General features: G+C 41.6%; 1 protein-coding gene across 1 annotated transcript; it reads right to left on the reverse strand.

Moving 5' to 3' along the window:
- Positions 1 to 2,571: 2,571 nt before the first annotated feature.
- TGM3 (transglutaminase 3) lies at positions 2,572 to 16,612 on the reverse strand. Its single transcript, XM_010191053.1, has 13 exons — positions 16,527 to 16,612; positions 14,465 to 14,632; positions 13,922 to 14,164; positions 13,241 to 13,359; positions 12,602 to 12,730; positions 10,615 to 10,792; positions 10,315 to 10,450; positions 9,328 to 9,431; positions 8,605 to 8,850; positions 6,852 to 7,157; positions 4,987 to 5,144; positions 4,642 to 4,775; positions 2,572 to 2,719 (listed from the first exon to the last, which is right to left on the reverse strand). The coding sequence occupies exons 1-13, from the start codon at positions 16,534 to 16,536 to the stop codon at positions 2,572 to 2,574; spliced, it is 2,079 nt and encodes a 692-aa protein (XP_010189355.1). The 5' UTR covers positions 16,537 to 16,612.
- Between the last annotated feature and the right edge of the window lie 1,156 nt (positions 16,613 to 17,768).

The following is a 17,768-nucleotide window of genomic DNA, read 5'->3' on the forward strand; positions in this document are numbered from 1 at the left end:
TTGGCTTTGTGCGACCTTTTTGAGAAACTTTGTTTTGATAACATGAAAACTAAAAGAGTACTTAGGACATTCGTGCTAGTCTTGTCCTGAAAGGAAAACACTGACGCTTTTCACACTTGACAGCAATATATGTGGTACGGTGTATCTCCACTTACATGGTAATGCAGAGGTCCTTCCTCCTCTTGGAATTTTCCGGGATGCTCAGGCTGTCAAAACTTCTTCCAGGAATTGCCTCCAATGGATTTGATTGCTGCTCAGAGCTACTTTAGTTGGTCTTTTTCTCTTTTCCTTAATTCATATTCCTTGGAAACCATAAGAGCCACAAGCCTCTGGTGTTACCTGATCTTCACACACAGCCCTAGTGACAAACCGCATCGACCAGTTCTTAAGTTCAGGTGTGTGTTCGCTACTTATAGCGATTGCTTCAGACGTTACACATTGCTCCCTCTGGAGTATGACTATTGCCTTTCTTCTTCCTTGCTACTCATAGAAGTAATTAAACCTCAGAACACTTTTTCTGTCTCTGCTCAACCACCACCTTTACCTCCGCATGGCACGCCCACAGCGGCGTTTGCCCAGCCACCAGAGCCGCTCTGGGACTGGCCCACATCCCGAATTGGCTTCTGCCAGCCCACACCTTCACCCAGCAGAGCACCAGCAGCCGCTGTTGTAATCCCCTTGGAATGCAGCGGTCGTGGCTCCTAAGTGACTAATGACTTAACCTTGTGAAGGTGTTTTTCCTAGCTCAATTCCACCCACCCATCACCTGAAATGGTTCACAATGTTTTCTTCCTCCTTTTCCCTTGTTTCAAAACCTTGAAATTGCAGTGCAGTTTGCTGACTCCCAGAGAAAAACATACTCGTTTATTTCATTCATCTCCTAAAAGATTTTGTCTGTTGTTCAAGTATTGCACTATTATATCCTGAGGGTAACCATATTGCACTTTACACTTGAACTGTTGCTACTCTTTACTAGAAAGAGATCAGTATAACTTCCAGAAAAAGGGTACAGAATCCCTTCTGCAAGTCTGTATCCAAATAGGTACACATTTTATTAGACTCGTTAACTTCATGTGCATGTGTAGTGTTGCAGGGGAAGGGTGTTGCCTTACTTCTAATTCCCCTAGCGGTCCAATTTACAAGCTTCTCTCACTTCTGCTAGTGCAATTCACTTGACTTTAGCATAGCCTGGTTGTTGTCACACATACGTGAGATGTAAAAAGAAGTCATGACGTGTATGACCATATTCTAAATCCAAGGCTGTGCATGATGAGAGCTTTTGGCCCTGAGGAACATCAGGATTAAAAGAGCACCACTGTGGGCTCCTTGCACAGCCTCTCTGTAGCTCATCTCCCTGTATGCCCGGAGTGGCCTCGTACTGACATAACGTCACTGGGCACGGGTGGCTGCAAGTGCCCTCCTAAAGCAAGTTTGCAGGCTACAAGGACAAAAGGGGTTTATAGCCAACTTGAGCCTGTACTGCTTATGTGACAGGGAGGAGTCCCTATGGCAAGTCAGAGGTACCCTGTGGAAGTGGGGGCACAGCGCTGGCTCCAAGCACTTTCTAAGGTTTTACTGTCCTCCTGGACCAGCAGCCCACAGAGCAAGAGAGCAGTAGCTGGACTTTCCCTTCACTTTATCTACACAAATCATTTCCAGTCGGAGATTGACTTACTGCCATACAATTGTTTGCCATAAACCAAGTCGCTCCCTGCACTGCACCTGGCTCGCTTGTTCCTGGAACCCAACTTTTGGCCTGTACCAATCCTCCTGTAAAGGTTTTAAGTAAGATTTACTAAACTTGAACTCTGAAAGATAGCTTCCTGACATACAGTCTATAGTGAAGAATTCCTAACTCTTCATGAGTGAAAATACCCCTAGATTTAAGAATATCCTCCCTTTGATTCCCAAAGATTTTTAGCAAGTGCAAATTATCATGTGTGTGCATGCAAAAATATCATGTATGTTGAGCTGGGCAATTATCTCAAACTGTCAAATGGCTCTCAAATCGGCCACCACTCAAATTCCTTTTGAACGTTTCCTATGCTTCCTTTGGTCGCTTTGATTTACCAAAAACACTTAAAATGTCGGGACAGACTCTGCAGGAAAAGGGACAAAAGGTAAACGACGTAAATAGCGCAACTCATGCTGGCTACTCTATGGTATCACAGTTGCAGTAAGGAGAAACACTGCTTTGAAAGTCTGCTGTATCAGGCTTTGAATGTGTAAAAATGAGTTTATGAATGTTTGTGTAGAGGCATCTGGAGCCAAAAAGAATTAATTCCAAAGAAAACCATACAAAGGTCAAGCAAATAGTCTTTGAATAGAAGGTAAGATGCTTTTTTTAATAACATGGACACTCACAACAGTAAATGAAGAAACAGCTTTTCATCATTTTATTTAAGATTACACTGTAAAATTTAAACAATATGATGTTGGTAACCCCTTATCACGGGAAATGAGCATTTTATTTTGCTAATTTTCTCATTGTTTTCCTCTACAAGATTTCTTAAAACATTTTGTTCAATGTGTACACGTACACACACAGACCATTCACTGTATACCTTCACGTTAGTCAATCACATTTACCATCTTAAAGGTCTTGATATCTGCAAATTTATCACAGGAGAAATTAACAAGTAGATGTTTGGGACCCGTCTCAAAAGGGGTGAGTTTAAACTTTGTACTGGATTTTTCATTGGCTTTCAGTGGTGGTACGCTAAAAATCGGAAACAAAGGGAAAAAAGGGAAAAAAATGTAAGCTGAAAACAGGCTTATGCGTCATGCTTGAGTTTCTTCACTAACCATCTCCTTTCTTAAGTAAGAATTCCTATCAGTTCAGTGTAGGATGGCCATGAAAAGACCATATAGGACTTGGCTATCTGATTTAAATTTAAATACTCAAACCCATGCATTACAGTCTCTCACAAATACATTATGCAGTGACCCAGATAAGCACACCAAGGGGGACACACTAGCATAATCTGGGATAAAACTTCATGCAGAACAGAGACAACAACAATCTGAGACCATGAAGAATGTTAACACGAACTCCTGAATTAGAGTAGATTATAGCACCAAGAAAACATCAATGTTTACAGCAGGAAACTCTGAACGGAAGTTAAAATACTTTATACCAGTGTATTTTGTAATACTTGGAAACTCATGTTTATGGTTTTCCTAAACAGCCTTAACCTGTCATATTGTCTTGCATTGCGTGAGGATAAAGTTGTATGTGATAGACAACAGGGGGTTGCTAAATTCCCTCAGGAGTGCTTATAAATTATGGGATAGACCATTCCTAGTTGCTCAAGCACAAATGGCAATGTTAAGTTGCGGTGTATTTTTGTTTGTCTGTGTGTGTTTATTCAGTTAAAAAGCACACTCCCATTTCCCAGGTATTTTTTGGAAGTAACTGCATTTGCTAGCATATGTCAAAATTTGTGTGCAATTTTGTATATGTACAAAGTAGGGCACAGTCTGATAATTTAATCTTTCAGTTGTGAACTACTGAGGGAAAAAAGAGAAGATACAAAATCATAAAAGCATAACAATAGGAACTTGGTATCTGTAGTAAAAGGAACATACTCTATTCCAGTCTTCCTGTGTACCATCTCAACACCATCTAATAGTGTCTTGACTCTGTTTATTAATCTCCTAACATAATTATTTTGTAGAGTTATGAAAGCAGAGGTTTAAAATCAGTGTGCCTGTAGTTCTTGTTTTGGAAAAAACTTTTTTTGTTGTTGTTAAATTAAAAAGCGCTAACCAAAAGTAACTTTTCTTGTAATAATCATAATTTTTCCTGTTATCTTCCTGCCTGCCTCATGGATTTCAGCTTGAAAAGAGAAATTTGTGTTGCGATTCCAGGCCTTAGTAAAGTGAATTCAGTCATCTAAGGAGTAGCTGCTGGTCATGGTTTAGTCTGTTCTTTGAAAGCTGTCCTCATTAGGGTGATTTATTGTGTCTGGAATAGCGATGCATGAAGCATACTTAGGGTTGTACTTTTCAGAGGTGCCACCCTTTGAGGTCACAACCTGTCTCTAAATGATCTGTGTTCATTTTTCCCAAAGCTGGGAGGGTGGTGCATCTGCTTTTTGTGTGTACGTCGATCTGCTTGATGTAAATGCAAATTGTTTAGAAAGCTGAGCACCCAGATTGGCATCTGCAGTCCATTTAATAAGTGAAAAATAAAAAAAAAATCCTGGTTAATATATGCTATAATTTGGGTATAGTATTGACAGAAACAGTCATGTATCCTATTGTTGGCCCTATGATCAGAACAAGAAGGTTCAACCCATCTGGCCTTTAGCAGCATAGACAGACTCGGCAACATTTAGTGCACGGATAAGCATGTATATTTTTTGCTGGCACTGTGGGGTCCTGCTAGATAGGCGGGAAAACAAGTTCTGTCCAATTACGACAGCAATTATTTGCCCTCCCAAACTATGGAGCCAAAGCCTAGGTTAGATGAAGAGCTGGTTCAAAGCTGTGCACTTCATTATGAGATGTTGCATTGACTGGCCCCACACGTTACAGCAAGAAGAAAATGCTGTCCCGTCCCACAGTGCCAAGTCATCCATGCCTACGTTCTCACTCATGTATCTCTACGAGCAGGAAGGAGGCATTTTTTGTACTTACTCCATCTCAAGGATTCCTCTGAGCAGGTCATTGCCTTCTACCTGCAGCACACAGCCCGTCACTTCCGTATCTATAGGATTGGTAAATATCACTTCCACATCCACTTCTTTATTCACTTTGGCTTCACCAAGTACCTGTGCAAAGAGAGTGCTTGAAAGGTCAGCTTCTTGGTATTTTTTTCTGTCCTAGGCTTCTCAGTCATCTGAGGAGGTGAAACAATGAGATGCTCTGATGGCCCATGGCAGAATGCGAGCAGAAGTTCTCTTTCAGGAAAGAAAGTTCTTATAAGAGCTAATTTTACTCTTTCTTTGCCGCTGCAGTTAGAACAAAGAGACAGCAATTTACCTGTATGTCGATGGCAGGATTGTCCAGGGTGATGTCTCTTTGCACTAGCACTTGAATCCCACCTTCTACATGACATAAAGCTGTTACCTGGATCGTATTGTCTGCCGTTAACTGCTGTTGATATTCAATATATGGTATCTTAATGGGAAATTGTTTCTCTGGAAGAAGAAAAAAAAAGGAAATGATACATGCTTTTATAAGTCCACAGTTTGATACCTCATATTAGTATTTTCCTTTTATGCTGTGTCTGGGACTAGGAAGGCCTTCAGCCATCACTGCCAAACTCAATTATTGCAAATCTACCAGATTGCTGCATAGAGAGAGTGATTTCTTCAATGGTTTCCCTCCTCCCTTCCTTACTGCTGTATTGCCTGGCTTGTTTTACTCCCGATTGCTCTGAAAGAAAAGACAGCTGGCGTTTAAGGAGTTTACCAGTGCGACTCTGTTTATTATGAGGCATGCCCTGTTATGCCTCATCAGTCCTACCTGCTCATGGTACACTGAGTTGAGCCGAATAACGTCTTCACACTTCTATCTTTTCTAGCCCTACCTGCTTCTTATTATCTTCTGTTTTTACAGTATTTTCTATGCTGTAATTCAAAGAAAGGAGTACTGGATGGGAAGGGATCACCTCTGTCTCTGAATCCAGGCAATTCCACATTTTTGGTCATTAGTACAATAAACACCAAGTTCGGAAGAACTGTTGAGTAGCAGTGCTGCATGCAAACACTGTAAGCCACAAAGTACTTTCCAGCAGATTAAAAACACAGGAAAAGATGACAAGTCACCAATGCACACTCCCATAAAAGCAAGCAAGCAAGTGCAGGCAATCTGAATTTCCTAGATTGTTCCGGTAGCAACAGATTTGTCAACTGCCAATCCTAGCAAATTGAGCATAGCTCCAAAAGAGGGCAAAAATCTCTTCAAATGGTCCCTGCCATCAGATCTGGGGAAACACCCCCGTGCTGACTGTAAATTTAGCCACTGGTTTGACACAGCCTTTGTGAGCGACTGCAATTCCATTAGGCATAAAAACTCTGTCTTCACTGAGAATCCAACTCCTAATGCTTTAGAGGAAGAGGAGAGATCCTAACTCCAGCGAATTACACGTTAAAGAAATGAAATGTTATTTCTGCTTCTCACCAGTGACTCAAAGCCTAAGACTAATACGATATAGTATCAGTTGTGAATCAGTGATCTTTCAGTTCACTGTAGAGATGCTGATATATCTATTATCCCAAGCTCCTAACAGTAACTTAATTTCATCTTTCCAATAATAATCATATTTAGGTAGAGAATTTCTTCCATAAAGTTATCACACTTCATCTGAAAAAAAATTTAACAAATCTTAGGTGCTTTACTCCTCAACAATTCTTCCAATACAGACTTTTTCTGTGGAGCTCAGTGGGCTATTTCAGCTATTTCTATTCCTCACACTTTAATTCCATTCTAATGTGCTAATGAATCAAGTTTCTTGTTTCTGTTGTTTGCCATGTCCTGTTACCTTTCAGTAAGACCCCTCATAATTGACCAGAACAGATTTAGTTGGAGCTGATTTCTATGCTTTTATGTTGTCATTACCTTTTTAAATGCAAATTTTGCTAAATGAAACTTCATGTTTACTCACCGTCTTCTTTACACTCCTGACGTACATTTTCCAAAATGTGAACTTAAGGAAATGATGGTGTGAAACGTGCCTTTTAAATATGTTTATCAGTGCAATGTAATTTTTTTCAACCTTTTCTGCATAGAAATTTAAGACTGTGGTTTGTTAGAGCTTTTTCCCTCAAGTTGACCAGCTTCCAATGCCCATTTACTCATAAAACAATTATACAATTATGATTAAAAGTTATTTGGAAAACTACCTTCCTTAGGAGACAGTGTGACAGATATAGAGTCCTTCCAGATCTCGTGAACTGGTCTTCTGGTGTACACAGTGCTCCAAGCAGTCATATTTGCTTGAACAGTCTTAGCATCAGACTGTAAGTTCACAAGAACCAGAATTAGACTGAGATCTTTGCCAACTTCTAAAGGGCCAGCCACCTTGAACTTCCCTGAGATGTCGGGCTTTTGATCGATTTCCTGTGGTGTCGGTGCTGTGGGATCAAATTTATCCTCAAGTCCCAGCTTCTTACGGGCTTTTTTAAAAATATCTCTTTCTTTTGTAGAGCCTGTCAGAAAGAACCATGAAAATTATCTCCGGCAGTTAACACGCATCTCTTACTTTACACGACTGCTAGAGACAAGCCAGCAGAACGTGGTGTCTGTGCGCACAGATGAACAGAGCCTGTTTTCCACAGCCCCACCTCATTTTCTGGCTCTGTAGTCAGTAGTGTCACTGGCCCTCTAATAGCACTTTTTTTAAATACAAAATCATAGGTCCAAAGTTTCTCACTCTTCTCATTTCTATCCCTTTTTATGGTTGTAATATTTAGAAATGTAAATTCTTATCTGCTAATACAGAAAAGGTCCCTAAGATAAGGGAAGGCTGGTGGCACGTTGTGGTGGGTTGACTCTGGTTAGTAGCTAAGCATCCACCCAGCCTCTCACGCCCTTCCCATTCCCACAGGATGGGGAGAAAACAGAAGGAAGGCGAGAAGACTTGTGGATTGAGATAGTGACAGCTTAACAGGGAAAGCAAAAACTGTGCACAAGTCAAGCAAAAAGAGGAATACATTCACTACTCCACACCGGCAGGCAGAGGTCCAGCCACTTCCTGGAAAGCAGGGCCTTGGCATGTGTAAAGGTTGCTCGGGAATACAGATGACATAACCACAAATGCGCTCCCCACCCCTTTCCTCCACCTTTTGCTGAGCTTTTATTGCTGAGCACCAAGTCGAACACACCTTTGGTCAGTGCGGGTCAGCTGTCCTGGCTTGGGTCCCCTCCCAGCCTCACGCTCACCCACAGCCTGCCCACAAAACCTTGGCACTCTGCAAGTGCTGTTCAGCAGTAGCCAAAACGTTGGTAGGTTATCAGCGCTTTTAGCGGGGCAGCTATGAGGAAAGTTAACTCCATCCCAGCCAGAGCCAGTACACAATGTAAGCTAGTTATTTGGGCTCTACTTTATCATGCTTTTCACTAATATGTATTTCCAACAGCAACGTTCATTCTTTGCACTTGCAAATTCAGTTCCTGATCGTAATTTTTTTTCCTGTGCTATCAAACCCAAAGGTCTGACAAGTATACGTGCTCTTTGACCAGTTGAAAGAGTTGCTTTTCTTGGGCCTAAGTGTTGATTTAGCTTAGGTTTCTGTAATAGGCCTTTCACCTGACTGTCAAATAACTGGGCTGTAGACTAACTCTCACAAAGCAGAGGCAGTCCATGCACACTAGCAATAGGCAGGCAGAACAGCGAATGCTTTATTCGGAGATATTCAGACTTGCCTTATTTAGGTTCCACAAAGCAGCTCCATATTAGAAAGGGCGAGGCAGTATTTTTCACTCTTTACCTTCTCTTCCCTTTTCTGCTAGAACCGAATAAACTGAGTATAAATTTTGCTCCTGCCTTATAGACAGATGCCCAGAGTTGCCTGCTAATAGGCTGCTATCCTAAAGTTTCTATATGTTTAGGAATGAAGCAGCTATGTAACCAGGAGAACCAGTGTTTTTATTTACCTTCTTCATATTTATAATCATTGGTGACATCTACACGATCATCTCTGCCAACTGCCTTTGTGCTGATTAATTGGCCAATTACGGTAGACTGAGAGAATATTAATGTTTTCTTTCCAGTTGCGGGGTCATAATTCCAGTACATGCAGTCTGCATTCACTTCTGCAAATACGAATGGTCCGTCGTAGTCCAGATCTACATCTCCTTCTTTGATGGCCTTCCGTGAAGCTGGACCGCACTGATAAATTCCTATGGCATCAAGAAAAAATAATTTAGACCTAATCAACTCTTTGACAGTGAGCAGATTACTAGACAGACATTTATCAATGACTCCTGAATTGCCCAGTGCTGTTGTCCCATTCGAGCCCTTTCATCCACATAGACCTTCATACTAGGCCAACCATCAATGTATGTTGTGTTTGCTCTGAAGATACATTTGATTTACTTTGTAGTATTCCTTGATTTTCAATAGCTCTGGATACCTACACTGGAAACACAGGAGCTGCTATGAAAGACTGCCCCTATAGAAGAAGTCTAGTTTGTTTCTTGGCATCCACGGCTGATCTGAGGCTTTTCTAATGCGATAGATACTTATCTTCTGCCACTCTATTTCTGAGCGGCATGAAAAAATCACTTTTACAATGGTTTTACTTTTTTTTCCCCTGTCTTTGACAGTGACTGACTTTATAATTTTTCTGCATAATTCCTGAAATAAAATCTGTGTACCTCCACTTTCTTCTTGAGGAGTGGCATCCAGAACTTGCCATCCACTGTATGAGGGGCCCAAGTCACTGCGGGAAAACCAACTTTCATTCCAGACGTGGAAATTCCTACATGCAAGAATGAACAAAGTAAGCTACTAGCATGTGTTTCTAAATTCCTGTTCACCTCCATTAATCAGCCATCTTAGTTACACGTATTAAATGCCTTAATTGGTGTAGGTTCTTGTCTGAGACTGACTGCTTCCACTCAGATCCTGACTGCGTCAACTAGATGGGAGCTGAAGATTGCATTGTGGAACAGACATAAATGTTCAAAGGCAGAAAGCAAATTTGTACAATTATACGAAATGTTTTGAGCCTGTTTTTTACCAAAAGTCTGAGCACACACATTTTCCTTAGTTTTAGCTGTTTTCCTTATGGCACAGTGCTATAGTTGGACTGATTGCTTACATGTAGAATGTGTTCAGAACAAGCAGGGGAGTAAACAAGGCAAGAAGTGAAGGACTTCACCTGTTCTTTGCTGAATGCAAGCTTGTTTGAATTGCACCTGATACTTAATAGCGGCAATAATTAAATTCTTTCCATTGCAAATTATGTCACTGCAGAAAAACAGGCAGGGAAGGTGGTTCTGTTGGACTTTTACAGTTCAACGTGAACTGGTTTTGAAGAATAGTTCCAAACTAAGTCAAGTCCCATTGTTTGATATTTCTCGTGTTGCATCACAAATTTTCAGTCATCTGTGGCATCATAACTGGTTTCAATTTGCTGTTGCAACTCACGTCACAATTCTTTGTTTAACTGAGAAACAGTGAAAACACTGAGTTTTGTAGTATTATTTTGTAGTATTTTACTGATCCTTTCTGTGTGCATAGTTGTTTTTAAGGCAATTTTTAAGAGGGTAACAAAGCATTTGTCATTAGAATGTACACTCTGCACCTGAAGACTCTATAGGCATTGATAGGTCCTACTCTTAAATAACGTAGAGCCTTACCATATGCTGTCAGCTGCCCTGTTCAAATGATTTCCAGAAGCATCATAAAACTCATCCACACGCAGATTTCCATCTGCATCATGGGCAGAGCTGAAGTTTGTAATTGTACGAGTGGGAATCCCTAGACATCTAAGCACTAAAGAGCGAATAGAAAACCACAGTCAGAAAGCAGTATTTCCGGAAGATGAAGTTTCATGTAACATACTAATGTCTTTAAAGACTTTTATGTAGGAAGTATTATTAGTGCTTCTTTTAACAGAATCTGTGCAGTGTCAGTTAGGTGCATGACATAAAACATACCTGTAGTCAGTACTGCTGCAAAAACCCAACATTGTCCATATCTGACGGGTTTGAATCCTGATTTCTTCCAGTTTTGCAGGATTTCACCACTTCCAGTCCAGCTACTTGGACTTTTCCCACCCTCATACTTTCCACTCCAGTTTCCTAGCAGCACCCCCTGGTCATCATTGGCGTTGACCTGTAAAAATATTCACTAAATTTATGATTAAATTAATTAAGAGCTTACAACAGATGTAGTAGGAGTAGGAGAGCAGGCAGGAGAAAAGCCTTGAATTACATATTAGTGGACAAAAGTCACTGCTTCATGCAGCTGGCCTTTATGAAGAAGGCTTAGTTTTTCAGGGAATTAAATATGTGTCCTCTCAAGAAATGGAGAGCATTTAAACACTGTTTCTCCTACCCAGGTACAGTAGCACTAAGCAAGAAGAAAAACACCAGTTTTCAGTGAACCTTCCTGACACGAGGCGGCAACTTCACTGCTGTACGATGGAATGGCATCATCTGAGCATATTACGCAGCTAAGCTTTCAAAATGTGCTCGGACTATGACTAAGTGAGCCCTCAGCAAATCAACATTAAATTAGGGGAAATGGCTGACACAACAAATGGGGCAGAGTCACCTTGAAAATCTTGGGTACTGTGTCAACAGAAATCTCATGAAGTTCAGAAAGAAAAGGTCTAGATTCAGAACCTGGGGCAGAATAACCCCGTGGTACAGGCAGGGAAGCAGCTGGCTGAGTGGCCGCCCATCTGAAAGGGGTCTGGGAGTCACAGCAAATGCCAGGTTTAATTTGAGCCAACAGCACTCTCCCGTCATAAACGGAAAGCCTGTCCTAGGCTACACTGGGAAAAGCGCGACCAGGAGATTGGGGGAAGCTGTTAACCCTCTTTAATTATCACTAGCAAGGCTGTGCCAGGAATCCTGTCTCCAGTTTTGGGTCCCTCAGTTCGAGGGGATGTTGAGACACTGAAGAGAGCCCAGGAGGGAGAGGCTACCGAGACGGTCAGGGTCCCTGGAACACACAGTCTACAAGAAGAAGTTGAGAGCACTGGGCTAGCTCAGTCTGGTTAAGAAGGGGATAAGAGGAATGTAGTAGCAGCTTAAAACTAGTTGAAGGGAATGTACTAAGTTGTCGGAGTCCAACATTTCTCTGTTCTGGCAGGTTATAGAACAAGAGGCAACAGCAGAAAGTTGTAGCTTGGGAAAGTCGTATTTGACGTAAGAGAGAAATTCCTCACTGAGAGGGTAGTGCAGCTCTTGACTGGTCACCCAGAGAGGCCGTGAAGCCTCTATCCTTGGTGATTTTCAAGGGAGCCTGACAAATCCATGGCTGAGCTGATCTAGTACCGCTGTAGTTCCACTTCAAATGGGAGGTTGGACTAAAGACCTTCAAGGGACTGGTACCTCAACATACCAGCCTGTGCCTTATACTGTGGGTTTGACTACTGGATATCAAATTGGTAAGTATCAGAAATACCACAGATGAGATAAATCTAGCAGGCTTAGATCAGATGGCCACCTAGGTGTTTCTCTGGCCCACGTTTCTGGTGCATACAAACAGTGGTGTGGGTAGTTAGGGCCTGGCAGCCGGAAGATATCGCGCTGTACGGAAAGCATAGGGCCCCTCTCCTGATAGCCAATAGCGTTTGATTTACGACGTAAGCAGGCGGATGTGACGTTGTAAACTCAGGCTATAAAACGCCCTGTCACCTATCAATAAATGCCATTTGCCGTCCACCACATTGGTGTTTGTGAGCTGATGGTCCGCGCAGACCCAAAGGTGGGGTTGCTGAGCTGTTCCTGAACCAGGTCGCTACGCCTCTGAAGGCAGCAAGTGGTGCCGAAACCCGGGATCGAACCAGGGACCTTTAGATCTTCAGTCTAACACAGTGGCCTGAAATTTTCAGAGAAGTGTCTTCACACTTATTTTCATCAAGTACTTTAAAAGAACGGTTAGTAGTTGGGACTTTCCGGACATGTTGCTTACCATTGCACTGAGAACACGGCCCAGATACTTGGGGTCATTTCGGTGAGATACATCTGTGACAGGATCCTGACGATAGTTTAAGCTTCGATCCAGCATGGAAAGGCAAATATTGAGAATATCTCCTTGAAACTATGTTACAGAAATAAGTTAGTGTTTTGGAAACACAGATTACTAAACATCAAGGCCTTATAAGTAGAGCCTTATAAATGTTTAATGTTGGGGTTTTTTTCAGTTACCAAATGAAGTGCTGTGGCTTAGTCAGGAATTACCATACAAAAAGGTGGCCTCAACAGGCTGTGAAGATTAGAATACAAAGAGCTTTTCAAAACTTGGAATCTGGACTTAGGGTCAGGACTTTGCCTCTCAGCACTGCTACAGGATTTCACTACCCAGCAGACAGTAACGTTTCTGCTGACTGCACCTCTGAGTCCTGGGTTGTGTCACTGACTTGTCAATGACAAATCCTTACATTGATCAGTATAACAGGGCTTGGCAGGAGTTCTGCTTTCAGTACCAGACTCCTGCTCTTCAGAGGTATATGACTGCGATGAACTGGACAAAGCAAACAAGCCCTGGTTACCCAGTTCATGTGAAAACCGAAGCACGAAACACCACATGGTGTTCCAGTGCTGCATTTACCTGGCCGAAGTTCCATCCAAAACTGTTGATACGATTTTTGTTGCCCGCAAAAATGATGCCAAACTCTTCTAGTACATATTCCTCACACTCAGCCTTGTTAGGCATGAATACATCATCACCTGAAAAGCCAAAACAGAGGTATGTACAACCACAGCAGGCAAAATAAAACAAAACCTCAGGACCCTTGGACTCCATCAATACGAATGCTTGCAGATAACCACCCATTGCTGTTCTTGCTGTTCTAAACAAATTGTGAAACTCAGGATTTCCAATAATTAGAGAAAGGCGTGGGGAGTGTCTGAGTGAAGACAGAGGTGTGACACTGTCAAATTTGGCAGCTGGTAGACACGTCTCTTCTTGGTTCTACAGAGACCAGACGCGCTCTTCTAAACTTGTGTAGATGTAGGGAAGCTCTGGCAAAAGCAGAACTTAATCTGCGTAAGCAGAACTTAATCTTGTAGGGCAAGGAGCTCTCCAGTAAGTACATGATACAGACCTGTTTTTATTATTTACCAGAAGGTCCTAAGAAACTGTTAAAACCTTTTATTTCTTCAGTGATATGTTATGTGGTGAATGTTTGGCTCCTGTATTAAAGAAGTGTGGATTAAATGGAGAAGCTGCAAATATTAATGAAGCTACAAGTAACTTAGTTCTTTCAGGGCAAAGTCAATGTGTTCATACCTGAAGACCAAGGGTTAAAGAGCAAAACAAAAGTGCCAAGACTTGTTGGAGAGGAGCCGCCACTCGAAGTACTTTGAACACTCAGCTTGTAACGCCCAATGACAGCATTAGGTGGGCTGGAAATGGAGATGCTCACAGAGTTGGAACTGGCAGACTGTAGAACTGCACTCCAGCTCTCCTTGCTCGTTGTGCTGGAGATACCAAATGTGGCCTGGGTCTTAGTCAGCTTTGAGGGCTTTGGACCTTTTAAGGAAAATAAACAACATTTTTTTCCCCAGCTTGCTGAAACAGGGATTTGGTTGTCAGCAGGCTCAGCAGAGATACAGCCCTCCCCTCAGAAGAATTTGTGTCGTATGTTGAAAACTGGAGGAAGCTATCGCTTCTAGCTGAGGTGGGAGTAATGCCACCTCAAACAGATCCACGGCTACATGAACCAGCGTGTGGGCTCCGAGGTATTATCTTTCTACCCTGTAGTGCATATCGGGCCACAAGAATGTCATGAGGCAGCATTACTCTTTCTGTGAAAGAAGCTGGGAGGCGTACCTGTTTCTGCGATGAATGTGAAGTCCTTCTCAGGCTGTTCTGTTCCGTCAAAGGTGACAGTGAAGGCCTGTCCTCTCCTCACAATCAACTCTTTGCTAGAAAATTTACTTGTGTGGTGATCTCTTGCATTTTCTTTCAGGTGCCAGTTGGTACTTGGCTGCATTGCAGCTATGAAAAAGTGAGAAGAGTGAGAAAACGTGAGGGGGCATGCAAGGAGGAAGGAACACTGACACACTTCATAAGGATGAGGAAGCATAGGTGCACTCTCAAGAACTGCACGTTACTTTCTACAGGGAACTAGTACCCATGTAAGGTTTGCACCAAAATTAGAAATAATTTAATTGTGAGCATTTTATTCTTTTTTTTTTTTTGAGAAAGAGAGACTCCACCTTGCATAGACTGTTAGAGATTATCTGCATAATTAAACATAGAAGGAGCAGTATATCTGGTACTAAAGAAAAATCAAAAAGGCATTTAAGAGGAGAGAACCCTGAGAGAATTGAATTCTTGTGAGTTACTTGGATAATGAAAATCTAGCTGAACTCAGCTAATTCTTTCAATGTGTCATCCCTTCCAGGCCATGGTGTTATACTGACAGAGGCACAGCCTTGCTACCTCTGAATAAGAAATAAAGAAACCTGACTGAGCTGAGAAACACTCCTGCATTTTAAACCATGACATGTGGTCTCTAGCCCCATTTACGTGTCATGTATCTCTGATATAACTGACAGCTGCTATCCGTCGGAACCACCTAACAAGAATATATTGGTGGACACTAGGCTGTCATTTGGCAGTGGAAGGGATGGCAGAATTGGAGAGAGAACACTACTAAAATAATGTATGTGAAATAGTATGTTGTAGAAAGCTCTTGCATGTGAACTATGGCTTCAGTCAGAGGCCAAAGAATAAGCATCTGAGATTGGTTTGGCTTTGACACCATCAGAGCCTATGGAAGGTTGTCTAGTGGAAGACAGTTTGGTGGTAAAAATGAAGTGCAGAAGTACAGAAGAAAAAAGAGATGTTCCCCGCCCCTCCCCACAAGGGCACTGTGTGCTTTTAAAAACTATTTTTCTTATTCTCTATTCTGGCCCCAGCCAAAGAGGGAGAATAGGAAAGAGTAAGTGTGTGGAACACAGCTGCCCTGGGCTGTTATTGAGTGAAAAATCACTATCCCATGTCCAGCCAGATTTGTTAGTGTAAAAATTCTTTTACAGCATGATCTTAAGTTTATCCAGTTTAAGCAAGCCTTGGTTTAAGTAAGCCTTAGCTTACCACTACATTAGTAGTCTTAGCAATGTAGTCACAGTTCAAATGGTACCTACTTTTAAAAAAAACCCAGAACTTCAGAAACCTAGCAATGAAGAACATCTGTTGTAGAACAAGATAAGGGGTGGGGGAGATTTGTTTTTAGAAAGGCAGGAGTTATCTGGCAAGGCTGGAAAAGCAACATGGGACCATCTGTAATAATTAATAAACTGGTCAATTTGCATAAGTATAAATATTAGCATGTAAGCAACACCCCCCCCCAAAAAAAAAAACCAAAAAAACACCACCACCAAACCCAGAACCAAACCCACTGCAATAAACAAAACAAACAAAAAATCCCCTAAATTTTTGTATCGTCTCTGCCTTAACTTCAGGTTTCAACCTTGTCAGCCTTTGCAATACCTTCTTCAAGTTCTGCTTTGCATCTTTCTCCTATGTCAGATTTGTCAGTCTCTCGTTTGCACTTGTCTGACAACTTAAAATAGCTCAGACTTTCCCTTCCTTCCTATTTGCAAAATACAATATTTTTACATCAGATAATATGCTTGTTCTCCCAAATCTCACTCTGAGAAGCTTGTTTTTCCCATGCACACAATAAGTGAAAGAATGCAGTCCCTATGAAAATCCTTCTCCTAACTCTTGATGGAAGAATTCTCTCTTTTTTTTTATTTTCCTTGGATCAAAGCTCCTTAGAGGAGTAGCGATCTTTCAGTGTCCATTACAGAACTGAATATGTGGTGTGGATGTAAGCAAGTAACAAAGAGAGCACCACAGAAGGGGCTTCCCCCTTGCTCACCTTGGCCCATTTGTGATCAGAACGCCCTGTCTAAGCAGCTCCTGCAGCTTTCCTCTGAGCGGCCGCCTCTGCTTCTGCTGACTCAAAGAATGGCTGGTGCCTTTCACGTCTTTAGATGTCTAGGTGTAAAGTTGCCTGTTTGCAATATTTCCTGTGGGGGTGGGGCTTGTATAGACTTCTTTGCTCCCCAGCCTTTATCTGACCAGCGGGGCTTGAGGATTCATTTTTCATTAATTTTTCACTCTCCTTGTCCCTCCATCCTGATCTCATTTCCTTGTAACTTAACATCTACAGCTTGGACAATATTTATCGCTATTAGTCTGGCTGCTTGTTAAGAGTTTCTTCATGTATTTATATTTATAAGATTTTCAGCATTTAGTTTATTTTCTTTCTGTTATAGTGATAAAATTATAAGAATAGCGCAACTTCTTCTTGCACCACATTGTTTTAATTTGGAATACTTCATGAGCAATATTTACTGGGACTTTTTCTTTAAATTAATTCACTGAATCCATTGCTTTCCCAGAAATGCTTGCTTTTTTTTGTTTCCTTTTTTTTTAATCTTTCTCCACGCTGCATTGTAGTAATTGCAAAACAATTAGCAAGCCATTGAGCTATTGCCTCTGCCCCAGATTTAATCAGGCCAAATTTAAAGAACCAATTTTTCATTTATCTCATAATTACTGGTTAACAATGTTAAACAGACAAGCACTCCATGTCATATTTGCGTGCCTCACCACAGAGATTATAAGTAGGTACATTTGTGACTTGTGATAAAATAGGTCTCGTTTTCAGCTGGTACACTACTGTTTTTTTGATAGGGTATCTCTGAACATGCAACTGGCAATGCCAGTTTGTGCATAAAAGTCTTTCACTTAATTTCAAGGAGAGTGATTTTTGCTTATGTTCTGCAGGTGGCTCCACTTTCTGTTAAGGAAGAGAGAGACTAATTCTGATACTTTTATGAAACAACTTGTAAAAATTGTTGTGCTCGATGCACAGTCTTAAGGACACCTCTGAGCGATACCCAGTGTGCTGCACTGGCCACAGCTATACGCCTTCCCAAATGCAGAGTTTTAATTGGTTGGGCTTAGTATTCAGAAACCCAAAATGTTCTGTTGCCAGGTTTGGATCGTGTTTGGAAACTCCAGAATTGGAACTCGCTCAACCCATTTTGTATACAGATCTATTTTATTTGTATTTCCTATAAAAAGGTGTTATTAGAAGAAGCAGTTTTAAACT

Source organism: Mesitornis unicolor, unplaced genomic scaffold (genome assembly GCF_000695765.1).
Source record: "Mesitornis unicolor isolate BGI_N332 unplaced genomic scaffold, ASM69576v1 scaffold31868, whole genome shotgun sequence".
NCBI classification, from domain to species: Eukaryota; Metazoa; Chordata; class Aves; order Mesitornithiformes; family Mesitornithidae; genus Mesitornis; species Mesitornis unicolor.

What these genes read in the sequence shown, in the direction of transcription:
- TGM3 (XM_010191053.1), bottom strand. An exon ending in AGGGCAGCTGACAGCATATG is followed by an intron (nt 9,432 to 10,314) that starts GTAAGGCTCTAC and finishes TCTTGCATGTAG; the next exon opens with GAATTTCCACGTCTGGAATG. An exon ending in TCCTCAAGAAGAAAGTGGAG is followed by an intron (nt 8,851 to 9,327) that starts GTACACAGATTT and finishes TTGATGCCATAG; the next exon opens with GAATTTATCAGTGCGGTCCA.